The 18,154-nt window shown below is 43.5% G+C and overlaps 1 protein-coding gene across 1 annotated transcript in view; it reads right to left on the bottom strand.

Moving 5' to 3' along the window:
- The window catches only part of CFAP44 (cilia and flagella associated protein 44), a 119,489-nt gene that overhangs the window by 84,789 nt on the left and 16,546 nt on the right, over nucleotides 1-18,154 (bottom strand). The window contains exons 7-12 of the mRNA XM_084873970.1: nucleotides 16,534-16,636; nucleotides 9,258-9,474; nucleotides 8,078-8,192; nucleotides 5,105-5,269; nucleotides 2,215-2,370; nucleotides 506-553 (exon numbers count right to left, since the gene is read on the bottom strand). Coding sequence (XP_084730096.1) covers nucleotides 506-553; nucleotides 2,215-2,370; nucleotides 5,105-5,269; nucleotides 8,078-8,192; nucleotides 9,258-9,474; nucleotides 16,534-16,636 — 804 coding nt within the window. The remainder of the gene's footprint in view (nucleotides 1-505; nucleotides 554-2,214; nucleotides 2,371-5,104; nucleotides 5,270-8,077; nucleotides 8,193-9,257; nucleotides 9,475-16,533; nucleotides 16,637-18,154) is intronic.

Here is an 18,154-nt window from a genome sequence, read left to right as displayed (position 1 = left end):
AATAGCACCTTGTAACTAAGTGTGTGATTTTATCTGAATAGAAATAAGAAAAGGCATTATAGGTTAGAAAGAACCCTGGACTTTGGAATTAGGAGCAATGGAGTACTGGCTGTGCGATTTTGCACAAGACACTTCAAATGCCAATGTCCATTTCTTCATCAGTAAAATGATGGCAACTGCCTGCCTACTAAATAGGATAGGGGTGAGGATTACATGAGATAATACAAATGCAAATGACTTATGTTTATGAAAACTGTAAAGTGCTCTATGCTAGCTATAGAGCACTTTTCAGGTAACTTTTGCTATGAGATAGACCTTTTTAAATGTACAATAATAATGGAATAAGAGAGAGAGAGAAAAATATGAATCCTCAGGAATTGGATATCTTGACCAAGTTTTTGATGGGAACAATGATCAATTATGGAGAAAGAAAAAGTATCTTTTAATAAAGAATAACAAAGATTATTATAAAAATTAGAAAAAAATAAGAAAACATGCAACTTACAATATTTGAAAAACTGAGGTCAAGCTTCCATATGGCTCCACCGGCATCCTAAAAAATTAAATACTTAATAACATTTTGTCTTATCATTTTGAAGTTTTAGAAAATTAAAATAATTTTCTTCCTATAATAATTTTGTTCTTAAAGTAAGAACAAACAATAATATTAAAAAACACACACACACACACACACTAGTAGCCTGGTGCACAAAATTTGTGCATGGGGGGGGTGTCTCTCAACTCAGCCTGCAGCCTCTCCACTCAGGTACCCCGGCAGTCGAACATCCCTCTCGCAATTGGGGACTGCTGGGTCCTAACCACTCACCTGCCTGCCTGCCTGATTTCCCCTAACCCCTCTGCCTGCCTGCCTGCCAGATCACCCCTAACTGTCTCAGCCTGCTTGCCTGATAACCCTTAATTGTCCTCCCCTGCTGACCCGATCTTGCCCCCAACTGCTCTCCCATGCTGGCCTGATCTTGTCTCCAACTGACCTGCCCTGCCAGCCTTGTTGCACCCAACTGCCCTCCCCTCCTGGCCTGATCTTGCCCCCAATGGCCCTCACTGCCAGCCTGATCTTACCCCCAACTGCCCTCCCCTGCTGGCCTGGTTATGCCCAACTGCCCTCTCCTACCGGCTTGATCTTGCCCCTAACTGCCCTCTCTGCCTCGGCCCCCACCACCATGGCTTTGTCCAGAAGGAAGTCGTGCATCCATAAGATGGCCCGTCAACCCAGGCTAATTAGCATATTACCCTTTTATTAGTATACATAGATTATATAAGATAGGATTGCTTAAATGCGGGGGAGGAGGGGGAGCTTTTTCAGCAGGAGGAGTTGCTCTTGGCAGACAAAAATACATAATCCCTACATCCAGACTGTTATCCAGATGACTATACTGCCAAACTGGTCATTAAAAAATTGAACCACTTTCTTACACCTTGTACCAAATAGCTGTTGCCCTTAAAACTCCCCCCTTCAGCCACTACCTTCGGTTCTGCCTTGGCAGTTCACCCAGATTTGGTTCTGACTGGTTGGTTTCTATACCAATCAGTGTCAAAAGCTCCACCTCCTAGGCAGTCATTGGCTTCTCATGGTTCACCCAGATTTGGTTCTGATTGGTTGGTTTCTATGCCAGCCAGCGTCTCCGGGCCTATCTCTAGGCCTGATCAGAGAGGCGGGGTTCATCAGCAGCCCACACAGAGGGCCAGAGAGAAACAGAGGCATGGCTGCTGGTGAAACCCAGAGAGAAAGAGAGAGGCAACAGCTGATCAACAGCTACCACGGAGGCTACAGATCAGACCCTGCCTCTCTCTTCGGACCTCTCTCTGGGCCTGATCCACAGCCTTCTCAGCAGTCAGTACTGGGTCACTGCACCCACAACAGGCCGCAGTCAGTGCTGGGTTGCCATAGCATGGACCCTGGGTTTTTATATATTAGGATATTTTTCAATATCTTAACTAAATCAACTTCTATATATCTTAGAACTCAACCACACTGTAAACAAAGCAATCTCATTATACTTGTAGTTAGTTTAACATATACAAATGTGTATAAAATATAGGTCAATTAAAATACCAAATTCTGGAACTCTTCATTCAGGTATCAATAGTAGTCTTAATAGTAAAATGGACTTCCAATGACAATAAATTATAATACTATTTTAAGTTTATGTCCAGGTATCTTTTAAAGAGCCAAGAGGGAAGAATGCAATTTACCTGAGCCAACCAAAAGTTACTTCCTGCATCGTTCATTTTTATCATGGAGAAGAGGTTAACGTTCTTGTCCACTTGAAGTTCATTGATGGGCTCAATCTCTAGCAATCCAGTATCATCTATAACATCGGCAGTATCTATGGTCTCAAAATCCCAGATCTCATAAAATTAATAAGAAAATACTTTAGTCATACAGCAGTTTTCTGAATTTGTTTTCTAAGCCAGAAAATAAACATAAAGAAATTCCTTTGTACTAGAATTTATAGAGATTTGTGAGAAAAATACAACTCTGATTAAGAATTCCAATTTTCCCAAAGTAATCTGTATTTCAAGGTTTCTGACAGGTCTTTCTGCACAGGGAGTGGCTATCAGGAATAAGTTGTTCGCTTGGCTCAACAAGCCCTGTTTTATACACATTCACTAGTAGGCCTCTGGAAAGGGGAAATGGAACTTAATAATTCAAACACCATCTTCATCATAAGCAGAGAAAATGAATGTAGATGATGTGTTCATTAGAAAATATCCCTCTTCCTTATTATTGACTTAAACCACATGTGTCAAACACAAGGCCCGCGGGCCAAATCCAACCCGCCAGGCCTTGCAATGTGGCCCGCACCGCGCTGTCATCACTGCACTCCGCTGTCAGTTTATGACATTGTCAGTTTATGACTGTTCAGTAAACCATTCGGCCCGCGATTTCGGCTGGATTTTAGATTTTGGCCCCTTCTCTGATTGAGTTCGACACCCCTAACTTAAACTGTAGTATCCAGATAAGGATTGTTGTTCTTGGCTTAGGAGACCAGAAAGCTACAGGAAGGACGAGGGAGCACAGTCACCTCATGTAGCAGAGACACTCGGAAGGACTTCCTCTGTGAAGTGCCAAAGCCCAGTCTTGATGGTTCTGTTGACACATCCTGGACTCAATAACTCGGACTCTGTCCCATTGATTAGCCTTGTGGCAGGAGGCCCAGGTCCCAGGGCCAGACTAATACCTTGGAGTTGGGGTAAATTTTTCCTAATGCGAGTGAAGAGATGAGAGTGGACTTTGAAAAGAGAAGCAACCTTAAAAATTAGCAGTGTCCATGAAGGGATCCTCTGTGAAATACCTAACTTTTCTCTTGAGGATTTATTCCATTTGGTACCTTGTCATTTTTGGGTGATATATCTTGAGAACAGTGAATATATTGTATGACATAAGAATAAGGACAGAAACTCTCGGTAATGAGTAAAATCTTACAAGATTAAATTTAATATGGCAAATGTAAAAAAATTTATACTTGGGTTCAAAAAGCCAATGGTAATGCTGAAACTGGTTTGGCTCAGTGGATAGAGCGTCGGCCTGCGGACTGAGAGGTTCCAGGTTTGATTCTGGTCAAGGGCATGTACCTTGGTTGCGGGTACATCCCCAGTAGGGAGTGTGCAGGAGGCAGCTGATCGATGATTCTCTCTCATCAATGTTTCTAACTCTCTATCCCTCTCCCTTCCTCTCTGTAAAAAATCAATAAAATATATATTTATATAAAAAAAGCCAATGGTAAGAGGCAGAGGATATGGCATAAACAGTATATTAGACATAGTACGCTCTGTAGATGTCAACAATGAACAGACTGTTTAGAAAGCAGTCTTATTTCTGGTAATCATACGTCCTAAAGAACATCCAGAGAACACTGCCACTTCCTTATGAAAGGCCCCAGAAGGAATCTGTGCCAAGGGGATCACAAGGCAAATCAGGAGGCTCCGGGTTTGTCAGTGCTAGCACGGTACACACACGGAGGTGTGACCATAGCTAGGAGGAGTAAACTTCCACCTCAGCCCACACTATGGGCAGGAGAGTGTCCACAGGTGAGTTCACTGGTGTCAGGCGCGAGGAGGAGGGTGCATCCATAGCCAAACCCTCTCATTTCACTTTGGAGTATATTCCTGATTGGTAACTCAGGAAAGAATAACCAGCCGAAACCAGTTTGGCTCAGTGGCAGAGCGTCGGTCTGCGGACTGAGGGGTCCCGGGTTCGATTCCGGTCAAGGGCATGTACATTGGTTGCGGGCACATCCCCGGTAGGGGGTGTGCAAGAGGCAGCTGGTCGATGTTAATCTCTCATCGACGTTTCTAGCTCTCTATCTCTCTCCCTTCCTCTCTGTAAAAAATCAATAAAATATATTTTAAAAAAATAAAAATAACCAACGAGCCTTGGCTGGGTGGCTTAATTGGCTGGGGCATCATCCTGTACACCAAGAGGTTGTGGGTTCAATTCCAGGCCAAGGTACCTAGCTAGGTTCCAGCTTCCACCCCTGGTCAGGGCACACAGGAGGCAACCAATTGATGTCTCTCTCTCTCTCTCTCTCTCTCTCTCTCTCTCTCTCTCTCTCTCTCTCTCTCTCTCTCTCTCCTTCCCTTTCCTTTCTTCCCTCCCTCCCTCCCTTCCTTCCTCTAGCTCTAAAAAAAAAAAAAAAGATCAATAAAATGATATCCTCAGGTCAGGTTTTAAAAAAAAGAAAAAACAACAACAAATATTTGGCACTTTTGTCCCTAGAAAATGACCTGTTCATAGCGGGCATTTTAGAAGAACATCTGTGTCCACTGTTGACACTGTGATAACATGGGCTTTCATTTTCTGAGGCTACTATTTCAGCAACAGAATCAACGTAACAAAAGACCCCCTCAGAACATTTCAGAGCTCATATGCTGTAAATTAATTTTGACTAGAATTCAAATATTTACCATAAGAGAAGCATTCTTTAAAATGAGTTGGCCCTGGGAGTAAATGACCACTAATTTTCTTCATAAAGTGACCTTTGTGAGAAATAAAATAAAATAAAAAAGTGGATAGAACCAACTGGGTGATCTGAAAGGCTCAGATGTGGGTGCTACTGTCCCAAGAATCAAGAAAACTTACCCTAACCCATCCATCTGACCCGATGGTGATAACTTCCCCCTCGTCCAGCATGATCTGGTTGATGGGGCCATGGTGACAAACTGTATTTGCAGAGCGACAGAGCTCGACTTTGATGTGGCCAGCTTCCCAGACCAGCATGTTACCCCATTCTGATCCCGAGAGCACCTGGCAGGTGTGCACAGAGGAAGGAATGTGCAATAAGACAGACACATGTAACTCAAATAGCAGGAAAAATAATTTTTAAAAGATTATTTTTCTTGATTATGGAAGTAAAATTTTTTTAAGATGAAAAAAAAATAAGAAAATATAGAAATAAAAATGCACTGCCCCAAGAAGAACCACTAATCCGTTTTGATATATTTCCTCCGAGAGTTATGCATCATTTTCATTATTGTGACTAAGCTGTGTGCTGCTGGCATTTTTTTCCAAACATATCTACTATCTATGTCTTAAGGACATAGTCCAGGAATGGGATTACTGGCTCAAAAATTAGAGGCATGTTTAAAGTTCTTGACAAATGAGATTCTACTTTTTAAGTATGATAATATCAACTGTTATAAGATGTTTGATAAGTTGTGAGGGCATCACTCAGCTCAGAAGATTACAGCATAACAGTATCCAATTTCAAAGAAGGATAGTTATCTGGAACTACCTCATGTTAATCCATTTAATCCAGCACTTCCCAAAGTACGTACCACCAAACACTAGTTCTTGGGACGTTTAACAGGTGGTACCTAAAAGGTAATATTAATGGACACCTTACATACATAAAGTTATGTAATAATAACAACCATATGAACCAGGTACATTTATTGGGAATAATACATACAACTGTGCAGGTTGGAACTTTATTTCCCCAGGAAAGACAGTTTTTCTTTTCACACAAAACCATGTGGGCCAGGGAAAGCCCTGGTTATTATTATCTCCATTTTACAAAGAAAAAAAAATTAAAGAACTGGACATTTAACTAATTTGCCCAAAATTACTCAGAGGAGTCCAGATTCTAAACCAGACACTGTTCCTCGAAAGCTCCTGCTCCGACTACCCCTGCCTAAGGGGACAGATGCCGGATTAAACAAAGGCAAACACGTTTCTCTCCTCTAGGACTTCTTGGAGGGGTTCACTGGGCGTCACCAAGAAGAACTTCAGTTATGAAGGAATTGGAAGAGGAAGCCTTATTTTCATAGAGCTGCTGTGCAGACCAATGCTCCATGGAATGCCCTTTGGGAAACTGACCTAATTCTTGCCAGCCTGCTCTAGATTCTGCATCCCCACTTCCCTCTCACCCGGAGTAACTTATCTCACTCAGTCTTTTCTACCTATTTGTCTGCTTATTTTTATCTATTTTACCTATTAAGCTTCAGCCCATCTGTGGTCGAGTCTTCATTTAGACTTGGTTTCTCTGTCCAGTGACCAAAGCCACGAAAGTTCACCAGAGCTTCTATGGCATTCCTTTCTGAAATGTCATTCATGGCAGGTTTTCCTGTTCCATCTGTCTTCAGGAAAGTCTGGGCCCTGATCACCCCTTGTTAGAGGAAAGAACATCTTCCTTCCTAGCTCATCTCCTGGACTCCAGATTTCCCTTTCTCTAACTCACCTGGCCTTGCGTGGCCAAATGTATCTACATCTTCTTTCTTTTGCAAGTCTACTTTTCCAATGTTTAATGGTTCTGCCTGGCTGTTAAACCCCTCACACACGAGGACCTAACCATACTTCTCAATCTAATTCCCCGCTCTTTCCCAATATGAAATCTTTATTCTAATTAGTCTTTTAAGTATCTGATATTTATTCCTAATTATAAACATTTCCTTTTGTGGCTCTCTTATTTAAAAAGACTTCTTTCTCCTCTATATCTACACAATCTCCAATGAACCTTTTAAAAATACATCTCACACCATGTTTTTAACAAGGGTTGTATTAATCTTTATATCACTTAATTATTACAGTATTCAGAATTTCAAGGTGGAATAGTTTACAACCATCTTATAGGTTTGGATATACTATTGCCTCGCCAGCATCCAATGCTTTCTATTTTCTCCTACATGCCATGATTTCAAATTAAGAACACCCCTCCCCTTAGGTAGAGGACTAGAACATTTTGTTCCTTAGAGTAATATTTGTATACTGGTATTTACTTATAATTGAAATGATTACAAAAAATAGTCCTAATAGGAAACCAAATATAATATTAATGGAGAACTAATTCTACAGGTAATATGTCTATATTTTTTGTAGAGGAAGAAAGGGAGTCATCTAATAATATTTAAAAATAAACTAACAAATTAAAGCTGCAGTGTTGCAGATGTTACTGTAAAGTTGCTCAATCTTGAATAATAATCTGACAATAAAAATAAAAGCCACAAGATAGTATATTACCTTTGACCTAGTAAATCCTCTTGAAGCATCATGGAAAAGAAAAGAAGGAAATGATAAACACTACAACTTTATGACAAAAGTGACAAGGATATCATTATATTAACTGAGGAAAATGTCTGCATATTGTGTATAATATTTATTAAAAACAAAATAGCAAGCCCTAGCCTGTTTGATTCAGTGAACAGAGTGGACAGAAGGGTCCCAGGTTCAACCTGTTCAAGCGTACATACCTCAGTTGCAGATTCCTCCTTGGTCAGGGCGCAGCAGCGTGCAGGAGGCAACCAATCAATGTGTTTCTCTCACATCAATATTTCTCTCTGTCTTTCCCTCTCTCTTCCACTCTCTCTAAAAATCAGTGGGAAAATATCCTTGGGTGAGGTTTAAGAAAAACAAAACAGCCAGTGATAGGTAGATGTGGGTTATGACAGTTTCATGGAAATATGTTAATTAAATTGATCATCTGAAGAAACAAAATTAAATGCTCACTATATTCACAATTATAGGATTATTGCTAATACTGGCAGTGTGCTTTAGAATGCATAATGTGCCTTCTTAGGTACATGGCACTTGAAGACGTAGTTTTATCATTGTACTCACCTTCCCATCTGGGAGCTCCATGTAGCCTTCTATATCGCTAGTGGCTGTTTTGCCAAATCGACCTAGGAAGCCTTGAAGCTTGAGACCAGTGAATGTTTGAGCCATTTCCCAGAATCTGTAGACAAGAGAGACTGCATGTACCTACCTCAAAGCATTTATATATTTCATAGTCACATATATTATCACCTTTATTCATTCATCTAATTAATATGCCAAAAGAGCTTATCTATTGTATCTTACCTAATAACAGAGAAACATGTAAATTGACCATACCTCTGCTACATCCACAGCCAGTCAGAGTATGCAAATTAACCCAACAAAGCTGGCGGTTAATTTGCATATATACCTGGGTCCTGGGAACCTCCTTGGCAGCCAGGTCACTCCCAGCCAGACATCAGAGGGGCGGGAAGGAGGGGAGGGCCCTTCCCAAACCTAAAGCCTGGGGCAGGGGGAAAAATCAATGGAAACATATCCTCAGGAGAGGATAAAAAGAAAAGTAAAGAAAGAAATGCATATCCTATGAAAAACACATCTTAAAAATGCCTAAAGAAAGTTGTCATTTTTTCATGGTGAAGGGACTGGAGTCCATGTTGATGAAAATACCTTGGTGGCTGTGGTGACTGGCAGTGGCTGCAACATCAGGGTGATGGGGCTGGCACCTTCCCTTGATCAGCCTGGTCGCCTCCCACAAAGGGAGACCAGACTGTGGCTTAGGTTTGCTACCAACACGGAGTGGGCCTAAGCCATCAGTAGGACATCCCCTAAGGGCTCCCAGTATGTGAGAGGGAGAAAGCTGGGCTGAGGGACCCCGCCCCAGTGCACAAATTTAGTGCACCAGGCCCCTAGTCATACAATATTGCTTCCAACAACAAATTTCATAGGCAATGTGAAAGCGCAGTATGAATTTGGAAATACTATGCCAACTTTAGGCAGACAATATACAAACTGTTTAAGGAGGTACGGCCTTTAAGACGGCAGCAGGCTAACTTTAAAAGCCCTTCTTTTGTCAGCGCTGTCTGTGGTAATAAATCCCCATATCCAACTAGTTAACTTTTAAAATAACACATTTTAAAGGTATCTTAATGTTAACAACATCAGCAAAAATGTCTCCAGCTGGTCGATTCCCTCAGAAAATGCCCTCACTGTAATCCCCTAGCACCTGTATCAGTCACACACATACTTGATGTGGCCCGATCCTGCGGTAGTAAGCTGCTCGTCATCGTCAGGATTGAAAGTAACCTTAAAGACTTCCTGGGTAAAAGCTTTTGTCCTCAGTATGGGCTGTTCCTCCTTCCAATCCCAGATGGTCAACGTGTAATCAGGGCTGCTACCAACAGAGGCCAGCAGCGATCCACAGAAGTTAAAGTCCACGTAAGCATAGCCGAAGTCAGCCCCATCTGAAATGCAAATGATGAAAAGATGCAGTATTTATTTCATTTCCAAGAGTGTATGATTTAAAACACACACACATAGGAGAGATAAAAGAGAACGAGAGAGAGAGAGAGAGAGAGAGAGAGAGACCCCTTCATGATGTGTATTGATGGAAGAATGCCAAGATTTTAAAACACAGACACAGAAGAGAAAGACAGAAAGAGAAGGAGAAAGAAAGTGCCTCCTTGATAGAAGAATGCCGAGAATCCTTAAATAAATAATTCTAACATCATACATTACCCTTGGTTTTAGAAAGAATTACATAATATAGATGGAAGATAATAAATCTTAATCACATTTTACATAAGAAAAACAACTTGAGAAAACATTCCATTTTATGTAGTATGGGAGGGGAGCACAAAAGCATGCTAGCAGAAAGAACTCAATCTATAATTTAAAATTTGCCAGTGTGGGGCGGGTGGGGTGCGGAACAATCTCAAAATAAAAGTTGATGACTTCAGGTTTCCTGGTAAGGAGCCAGGAAGTCCTAACAAGTGAAAAGCTGAACAGACTGAAAAACTGACGACTCTTCTTGGGTCCACAGGAGCGTTAAGGGCCCAGCCAAACCGTTAACCTCAAGCCTGGAGAGACTGACAGGTGGATACGGGGATCAGGGGTGGAAGGAGCCAAAAAGCAGGGGGAACCAGTGGACTCAGACAATGGGGTGGTGAGGGCCTGGAGGTGGGGAGAGGAAGGGAGCGGGCTGGAAGAGGGGGAAAGGAGGAGCTATGTAATACTTTCAACAATAAAGATTAAAACAAACAAACAAAAACCTGAACTGTAACTGACAAATGGTTGGAAGCTCTGTGTGGGCCAGTCGGAGAGTAGAAAACTCCAGGGGGACCCGGTCATAAGGCGGCCCTAACAGAATGTGAGCTTTACCTCCAAGAGTATGACCAGCTTCAGTAAACTTCTAGAAAAACCCACTGTGGCTTCTATCAGGGGGAGGGGGACAGGAGCCTTTGGAAATGCCCCGAGCAATCTGTGAGCACTCTGACGGGAATAAGGCCTGTCCTCAGGAGAAACCAATGCCCAGTGCCTGCAGAGCTGGGGTATTATAAGGAGTAACTGAAACACAGGCTTGCTCGTTTACTGCCATATATATTTTATTATTGATTTTTTTTTTACAGAGAGGAAGGGAGAAGGATAGAAAGTTAGAAACATCGGTGAGAGAGAAACATGGATCAGCTGCCTCCTGCACACTCCCCACTGGGGATGTGCCAGCAACCAATATACATGCCCTTGCCTGGGATTGAACCTGGGACCCTTTAGTCCGCAGGCCAATGCTCTATCCACCGAGCCAAACCGGTTAGGGCAGTTTACTGCCCTTTCTTAATGGTCTTCACAGATGCTGTGCTTTTTACAAATTGAAGGCAAAATGATTACAACTCACATTACTGCAATACTTGCTTGATTGCAGAGGAAGAGAGGGAGTAATCTAACAATATTTAAAAATAAATTAACAGATTAAAGCTGCAGTGTTGCAGATGTTACTGTCAAGTTGCTCAGTCTGACAAGTTGACTAATAATCTGACAATAAAAATAAAAGGACCAATATCTCCACGGTGTGCCTGTCCCCAGCTCCAGCCCACTCTGGCCATCCTCTCCCACCTATGGGGGCAGAAAAGTCCTGAGTAACATTTTAAAGTTCACAGTTCAGAAGAACAGGCTCTTCACTAAAAATTGAGACCTAATCCTGGGACCAGAGGATGCTCCCCTCCCCCTACACCTCACCGCCATGTCTAGAGGCCCACTTAAAGGAGTGCTTTCTGCCCAGCACATCAACTCTGGCTCTCAAGAAAAAAAAAAAAAAAAATGGCACAGCATATCAAAGCATAGAGCACAGTTTGAAGGGAAAGAGCAAGCATTGGAACCAGACATAGCATGGATGTTGGCATTATCAGATCAGGAATTCAAAACAACTATGATTAATATGCTAAGGGCCCTAATGGAAAACACAGACAACATGTAAGAACAGAGGGGCAATGTAAGCAGAGAGATGGAAATCCTAAAATAGAACCAAAAGGAGAAATGCTAGGGATTAAAAGCAATGTAACAGAAATAAAGAATGCCTCATTGGGCTTTTTAGTAGACTGGACACATCTGGGGCTATGTCAACAGAAACTTCCAAAACTGAAAAGCGAAGAGAACGAAGACTGATAAAAATCAAACAGACTATCCAAGGGCTGTGGGACAACTACAACGGGTGCAACATATGTGTAATGGGATCACCGGAAAGAGAAGCCCAAAAGGAACAGAAGAAATATTTGAAACAATAATGACTGAGAATTTCCCCCAAATTAACATCAGACAACGACCCACGGACCCAGGAAGTTCAGAGAACACCAACCAGGATAAATGTGCCCAAAACTACAGAAAATGAAAGATATAGAAAATATATTGAAAGAAGCTGAGGGGGAGAGGAGGTCCCTTACTGACAAAAGAACAAAGGTAAGAATTAATCCAACTTTTTCTCAAAAGCTGGGCAAGCAAGGAGAAAGTGGAATAAAATATTTAAAGTGTTGAGACAAGAGAAACACCAGCCTAGAATCCTGTATCCAGTGAAATCATCCTGGAGACAGACAAATATAAAGGGAATTTGTTTCCAGTAGACCTGCCTTGCAAGGAATGTTGAGTTTTTTAAAGAGAAGGAAAATAACATCGATAAAAAACTAAGATATGCACAGAGAAAGGAGGAGTATCAAAAAGGGAATAAGTGAAGGTAAAATTAAAACGTTTTTCTTATTCTTAATTGTTGTAACAGATAACATTTTGTTCAAAATAATAGCCACAATGTATTTGAGTATATAGGTATACTTACAGATAAGTGAAAAGAATGTAAGCTTATATATAAGTGAAATAAATGGCAGCAATGATATAAGGGACAGAAAGGAGGAATTATGATTATTTTGTTGTTATAAGATACTAACACTACCTGTGAAGCGGTATAGTATTACTTGAAAGTAGACCTGGGTTAGTTGTAAATGTATATTGTGAACTCTAGGTAACAACTAAAAAAAGTTTTAAAAAGAAATATAACATGCTGCCGAAACCGGTTTGGTTCAATGGATAGAGCGTCGGCTTGGGGACTGGAAGGTCCCAGGTTTGAATCCAGTCAAGGGCAAATACCTTGGTTGCAGGCATATCCCCAGCAGGAGGTGTGCAAGAGGCAGCTGATAGATGACTCTCTCTCATCGATGTTTCTAACTCTCTATCTCTCTCCCTTCCTCTTTGTACAAAATCAATAAAATATATTTTAAAAGAAAGAAAGAAAGAAAGAACTATAACATGCTAAGAAAAGGGGAAAAAATGGAATCATATAAAATTAAAACCATGAAAAGTAGGGGGAAAGTGGAAGAAAAAATAGGAACAAAGAACAAGGGCAACAAATAGAAAACTAATAAATATAGATATTAATCCAACTATATAAATGATCACTTTGAATGCCAGTTGTCTAAATGTACCAATTAAAAGACAGAGTGAATCACAGTGAATCAAAAAAGCATGACTCAACTACATATTAAATATAAAGACATATGTAGATGAAAAGTAAATGAGTGGAGGAAAATATACCTTGCTAACACTAGTCAAAAGAAAGCAGGAGCAGCTATATTAATTTCAGATAAAGCAGACTTCAAAATAAGGAAAATTATCAGGGATAAAGAAGGGCATTACCGAGAGGATCCAAGATGGCTGCTCGGGTAGACACCTAGCCGCAGCAGCTCACAACAATTTCAATGGAATACAACTAAAATGTAGAGTGGACATTGCCCAGAGCTACAGGTAGTCGACTGACTGAAAACTCTACAATAGGAAGGAGGGAGAAAACCAGAAGGAAAATCAGAGGAGCTGAAAAAAAGCCTAAGGTACGGAGACATGCTGCGCGCTCGGAAAAGGAGGAGAGGGCTGGGTGCTGCCCGGTGTTCCCTAGCAGGAAGAAAATAGAACCCCCAGCCTGGGCTGAACCCCCGAACCGGCAGCGCTGAGCCCCAAGTTATGGGCCAGAACCTGGGGACCCAGGCTCCGGCAGGGGGAGATGGGGCTGTGAGGTGGAATCCCGGCGAAAGGACTGAATGTTGACTCTGATGCTGGATTACCCTAGCCGGAAGAAACAAAGCCTCCGGCGGCGGCACTGAGCCTCAGTCCAGACCGCCCCGAACTCCAGGTCTGGGCCAGTCCCTGGGGACCCAGGCTCGGGCAGGGGGAGACGGGGCTGTGAGGTGGAGTCCTGGGAGCGCGGCGAAAGGCCGAGCCCCCGGAGTCGCGCACACTGCGCAGAGGACAGTCTGTTGACTCTGATCCTGGACTCCCCTAATGGGAGGGAGAAAGAAAGCTCCAGACTGGAGGAACGCGACGAGGAGCAGGAGCCCCTGCCGGACACCGGCCAGCCGGGTGCCAGCAAGGAGCCGGGCGACGGGGCCCCCGGGGGGGGGGGGGGGTGCCCCTGAGCCTTCGACTGCTGAGCGCGGGCAACGGAGCCAAGGACGGGGGCTGCTTCCTGGGCGGCGCCGACCCCAGTAACAGGCTGAAGCAGCACAGGAGCCTGCGGAGAACAAAGGGGTGCCACAGGCCAACCTGCTGAGCTCCCAGGACAAGGAGGAAGAAACCAAAGAAGTTCTCAATGTGAAGAAATCAAGTGAGAGCAAATGATAGTAAAATTACTTAAGAAAGAATACAAAGAAGATCTTGAAAAATCAAAGACTAAGTCAGAACTCAACGCACCAGCCAACATTGCAACATAAATGCGTTGTTTTTTTTTTTAAAAAAAAGAAAGAAAAAAGAGAGAAAAAAGGGACAGAATGTTGGAACAGCGGCGACCAGGCCTAGAGTGGCCAGGCACAAGGCAGTGACAGCTGGGCCCGGAGCAGCAGTGGCCAGGCCCCAGAGCAGCAGCAGCCAGAACAAGAGCATCAACGGCCAGCACTGGAGCAGCCAGACCTGGGGCAGTGGCAGCCAGGCCTGAGGCAGAGGCGGCCAAGCCCAGGGTGGCCAGTCCAGGAACACCCAGACACGGAGTGGCTGGGCCCGGAGAAGCCGGGCCCAGAGCAGCCGGGTTGGGAGCAGCCAGGCCCAGAACAGCAGTAGCCAAGCACGGAGCATCCAGGCTGGGAGCGGCCAGGCTCGGAGCAGCCGGGTGGGGTGCGGCCAGGCCCGGAGCAGCATCTGCCAGGCTGGGAGCGGCCAGGCCCGGAGCAGCCGGGTCTGGTGCGGCCAGGCCCAGAGCAGTGGCTGCCAGGCTGGAAGCGGCCAGGCTCGGAGCAGCGGCTGCCAGGCTGGGAGCGGCCAGGCCTGGAGCAGCGGCTGCCAGGCTGGGAGTGGCCAGGCCCGGAGCAGCCGGGTCTGGTGCGGCCAGGCCCGGAGCAGCGGCTGCCAGGCTGGGAGCGGCCAGGCCTGGAGCAGCGGCTGCCAGGCTGGGAGCGGCCAGGCCCGGAGCAGCCGGGTCTGGTGCGGCCAGGCCCGGAGCAGCGGCTGCCAGGCTGGGAGCGGCCAGGCCCGGAGCAGCCGGGTCTGGTGCGGCCAGGCCCGGAGCAGCGGCTGCCAGGCTGGGAGCGGCCAGGCTTGGAGCAGCGGCTGCCAGGCTGGGAGCGGCCAGGCCTGGAGCAGCCGGGTCTGGTGCGGCCAGGCCCAGAGCAGCGGCTGACAGGCTGGGAGAGGCCAGGCCTGGAGCGGCCGGGACCGGAGCAACCGGGCCCAGAGCAGCCGGGTCGGGTGTGGCCAGGCCTGTAGCAGCAACAGCCAAGTCCAGAGCAACTAGGTCAGGAGTGGCAGTGACCAGACCCGGAGCAGCTGGTTGTGGAACGAACCAGAGCAACAGAGGCCAGGCCCGGAGCAGCCAGGCCCGAAACAGCTCGCTCCTCGCCTGTCCCTGCCCACGGCTGCCTCTCAGACATGGCTGGAAACTTTTGCGGGAACTTGAGGGTCTGCTGAATCAAGTGATGAAGGCTTAGATCTGGATGTGTTGAGTTAGTATAGGGCTGGGGTGTTGATCTGTGAGTGCCTTGGGTGGGGCCTGGATGAGGCTGGTTGACCTATTTCGAAATTCTTTTCTGTGAAGTGTATCATTGGGCATGTGGAGGTATTATTGATATGAGAAAATGCTAAGTAACAGATTTACTATCTGAAAAGGGATTTACTATCGGGGAAAGGGAGGGAGGAAGAGACTGAACATAAACTGTGCACCTATGGATGAGGACAATGGGGGATGGGGAGGGGGCGGAGGGTGGGGTGGGAACCTGGTGGAGGGGGGAAGAAATGAGGAACCTTTGTAATAATATGAACAATAAAGATTGATTTAAAAAAAAAAAAAAAAAAAAAAAAGAAGGGCATTACCTAATGATAAAGGGTTTCAATTTTCCAAGAAGATATAATTTTTAACATGTATGTCTCTAACAACAGAGCATCAGACTATATGAGGCAAAAACAGAAAAAAACTTCAAGAAGAAATACATGAATCTACTATGATATTTGGAGATTTCAATACCCATCTAGCAGAACTGGACAGATCTAACAGGTAATGTCCTATAGACTTCAGATTGCCAGCCCCCACAATTGCATAAGCCAATTCCTTTAAATAAACGGGGGAGATAGTAGATTCTAAGGATTTAGTGGGAAATGGGTTGAGACCATGTCTTTCTTCAATTTTCTATTAGTTCTGCTTCCTGGAGGACCCTGACTGATATAATAATGTTACATGTTTTTCCCAATTTTGTTGACCTTGAACACTGTTGTTTTTGTTTTGTTTTGTTTTGTTTTGTTTTGTTTTGTTTTGTTTTAAATATATTTTTATCAATTTCAGAGAGGAAGAAAGAGGAAGAGGGAGAGATAGAAACATCAACGATGAGAGAGAATCATTGATTAGCTGACTCCTGCACACCCCTACTGGGATAGAGCCTGCAACCTGAGCATGTACCCTTGACCTGAATCAAATCCAGACAGCACCTTTCAGTCTACAGGCTGAAGCTCTATCCACTGAACAAAACGAGCTAGGGCGAACACCGATGTTTTAAAGATTCTACTGGACTCACCCTGAAGGATTCTGTAGGGCCTCAGAGAAGGATATTCATAGATGATGATCTTTGGGGCAACTCCTTTTTCAGCTACTGCGAAGTGAGTTTTATTAGGGTGAACCTGAAAAAAAATAAAACCTCACTAAAATAATAAAGCAGAGGTTTTCATTTAATTAGTCTGAGTCGATAAGTCAGGGCTGCGGCCTAAGGATATGCAGTTATATTTCTAACATGCTCCCAAGTGATGTTGTTGCTGTGGTCTGAAACCAGTCTTTGGGAACCACTAATTCCCAATTCAGATGAATTGTTTATCCTTCATATAAATCAACCTAAATTTTAGTATAGAAAAAATGCATGTTTCCAGAATAGTTTATATCCCAATTTTAAAAATTTTGCCTTGGAAAAACTTAATACAAATTAATGTAAACTTATTAGAAGTGAGAAAGTCACACAATTTTCAAGGCAGACACAGAGGGAAATGCAGTAAACGTGCCCTGGATAAATTATATGGTGCCAGCATTTCAAATGATAGAGGTATAAACTGGATAGAATCATATGTTCATTTCTGTTACTTTTGTTCATTGGTAAGCCAACATACAGGAAGAGTAAATGGTTAGCCAAAAAAATAAAAATAGATTATTATAAGAATAAGCTATTTCAAACACAGTACTTACAAGTTTCTATTTTCAGTTACTGTTGTGCAATTCCAGATTATATATCTAAGGACTAGGAGCTTGGTTCTGATACAGACTGCACTGGAAGTTCTGGTACTCAAGACAATGTTGCAGATCATTTTCTTCCCGCCACACATGGCTGATAAGACCTATGACAGGCTGACTTCTTACTGGCAAGTTGCCTCTTATTCTTCCAGTCAAGTAAAAACCTACCACTTCAAGTTGAAACAAGGCTTGGATTTATAGGATGGACACTCGGTTGAATAAGTATGATGTTGAAAACAGCTTACTACATGCCAGACCCTAATCTAGGTTTTAAATAAGCATTATTTCCCTTCAATTCCACATTAACCTTGTGAGCTGGGATACCATTATCACTCCCATCTTATTGACGAGGAACTGGGGCAGGGAGTGGCTAGGAACTTGCTTGAAGTTATACAGCTGGTAAACATCAGAGACAGAATTCAAGCCAGATGTTGGAGCCAAGAAGCAAATGTAACTAAAAAAGGGTAGATGCCAAGGAGTTAGGAGGATATGGGTTGAGACTATATCTTTCTAGATATCCATTGACAAATAAATATTACATAGGACTTGTGGTCTCAGAAACCTGAATGGGGACTCGAGCAACCCTTTTATCCTTCTAGGTCTCACCTATAGTAAGTGAAAAAGTTTCTGGGCTTTCAGATAGGAAGCTACTGTGGGGTTGAGTTTTGGTGTTTTGCTTCGCTTTTTTAGTGGAGACCCCAGAACTGATAAGTCATTTACTTACACTCAACCCCATCTTTTCTAGAAGATAGCTTATATGTCCCTTAACACATTTCTCACAGGTTTCTCATAACCTTGTCAAAATATTTAAAAACGAAGTTGAGGCAAGGAAAACAAAAGAGAAACTAAACAAAAGGGGCTACATCAAATAAAAAGCTCCTACACAGAAAAAAAAAAAAGTTGACAAAATGAAAAGGGAG

This window comes from Pipistrellus hanaki (genome assembly GCF_964339955.1).
Source record: "Pipistrellus hanaki genome assembly, chromosome: 2".
Lineage (NCBI taxonomy): Eukaryota > Metazoa > Chordata > Mammalia > Chiroptera > Vespertilionidae > Pipistrellus > Pipistrellus hanaki.
The sequence above is the reverse complement of the archived record's forward strand: the minus strand, read 5'-3'. Positions and strand labels throughout refer to the sequence as shown.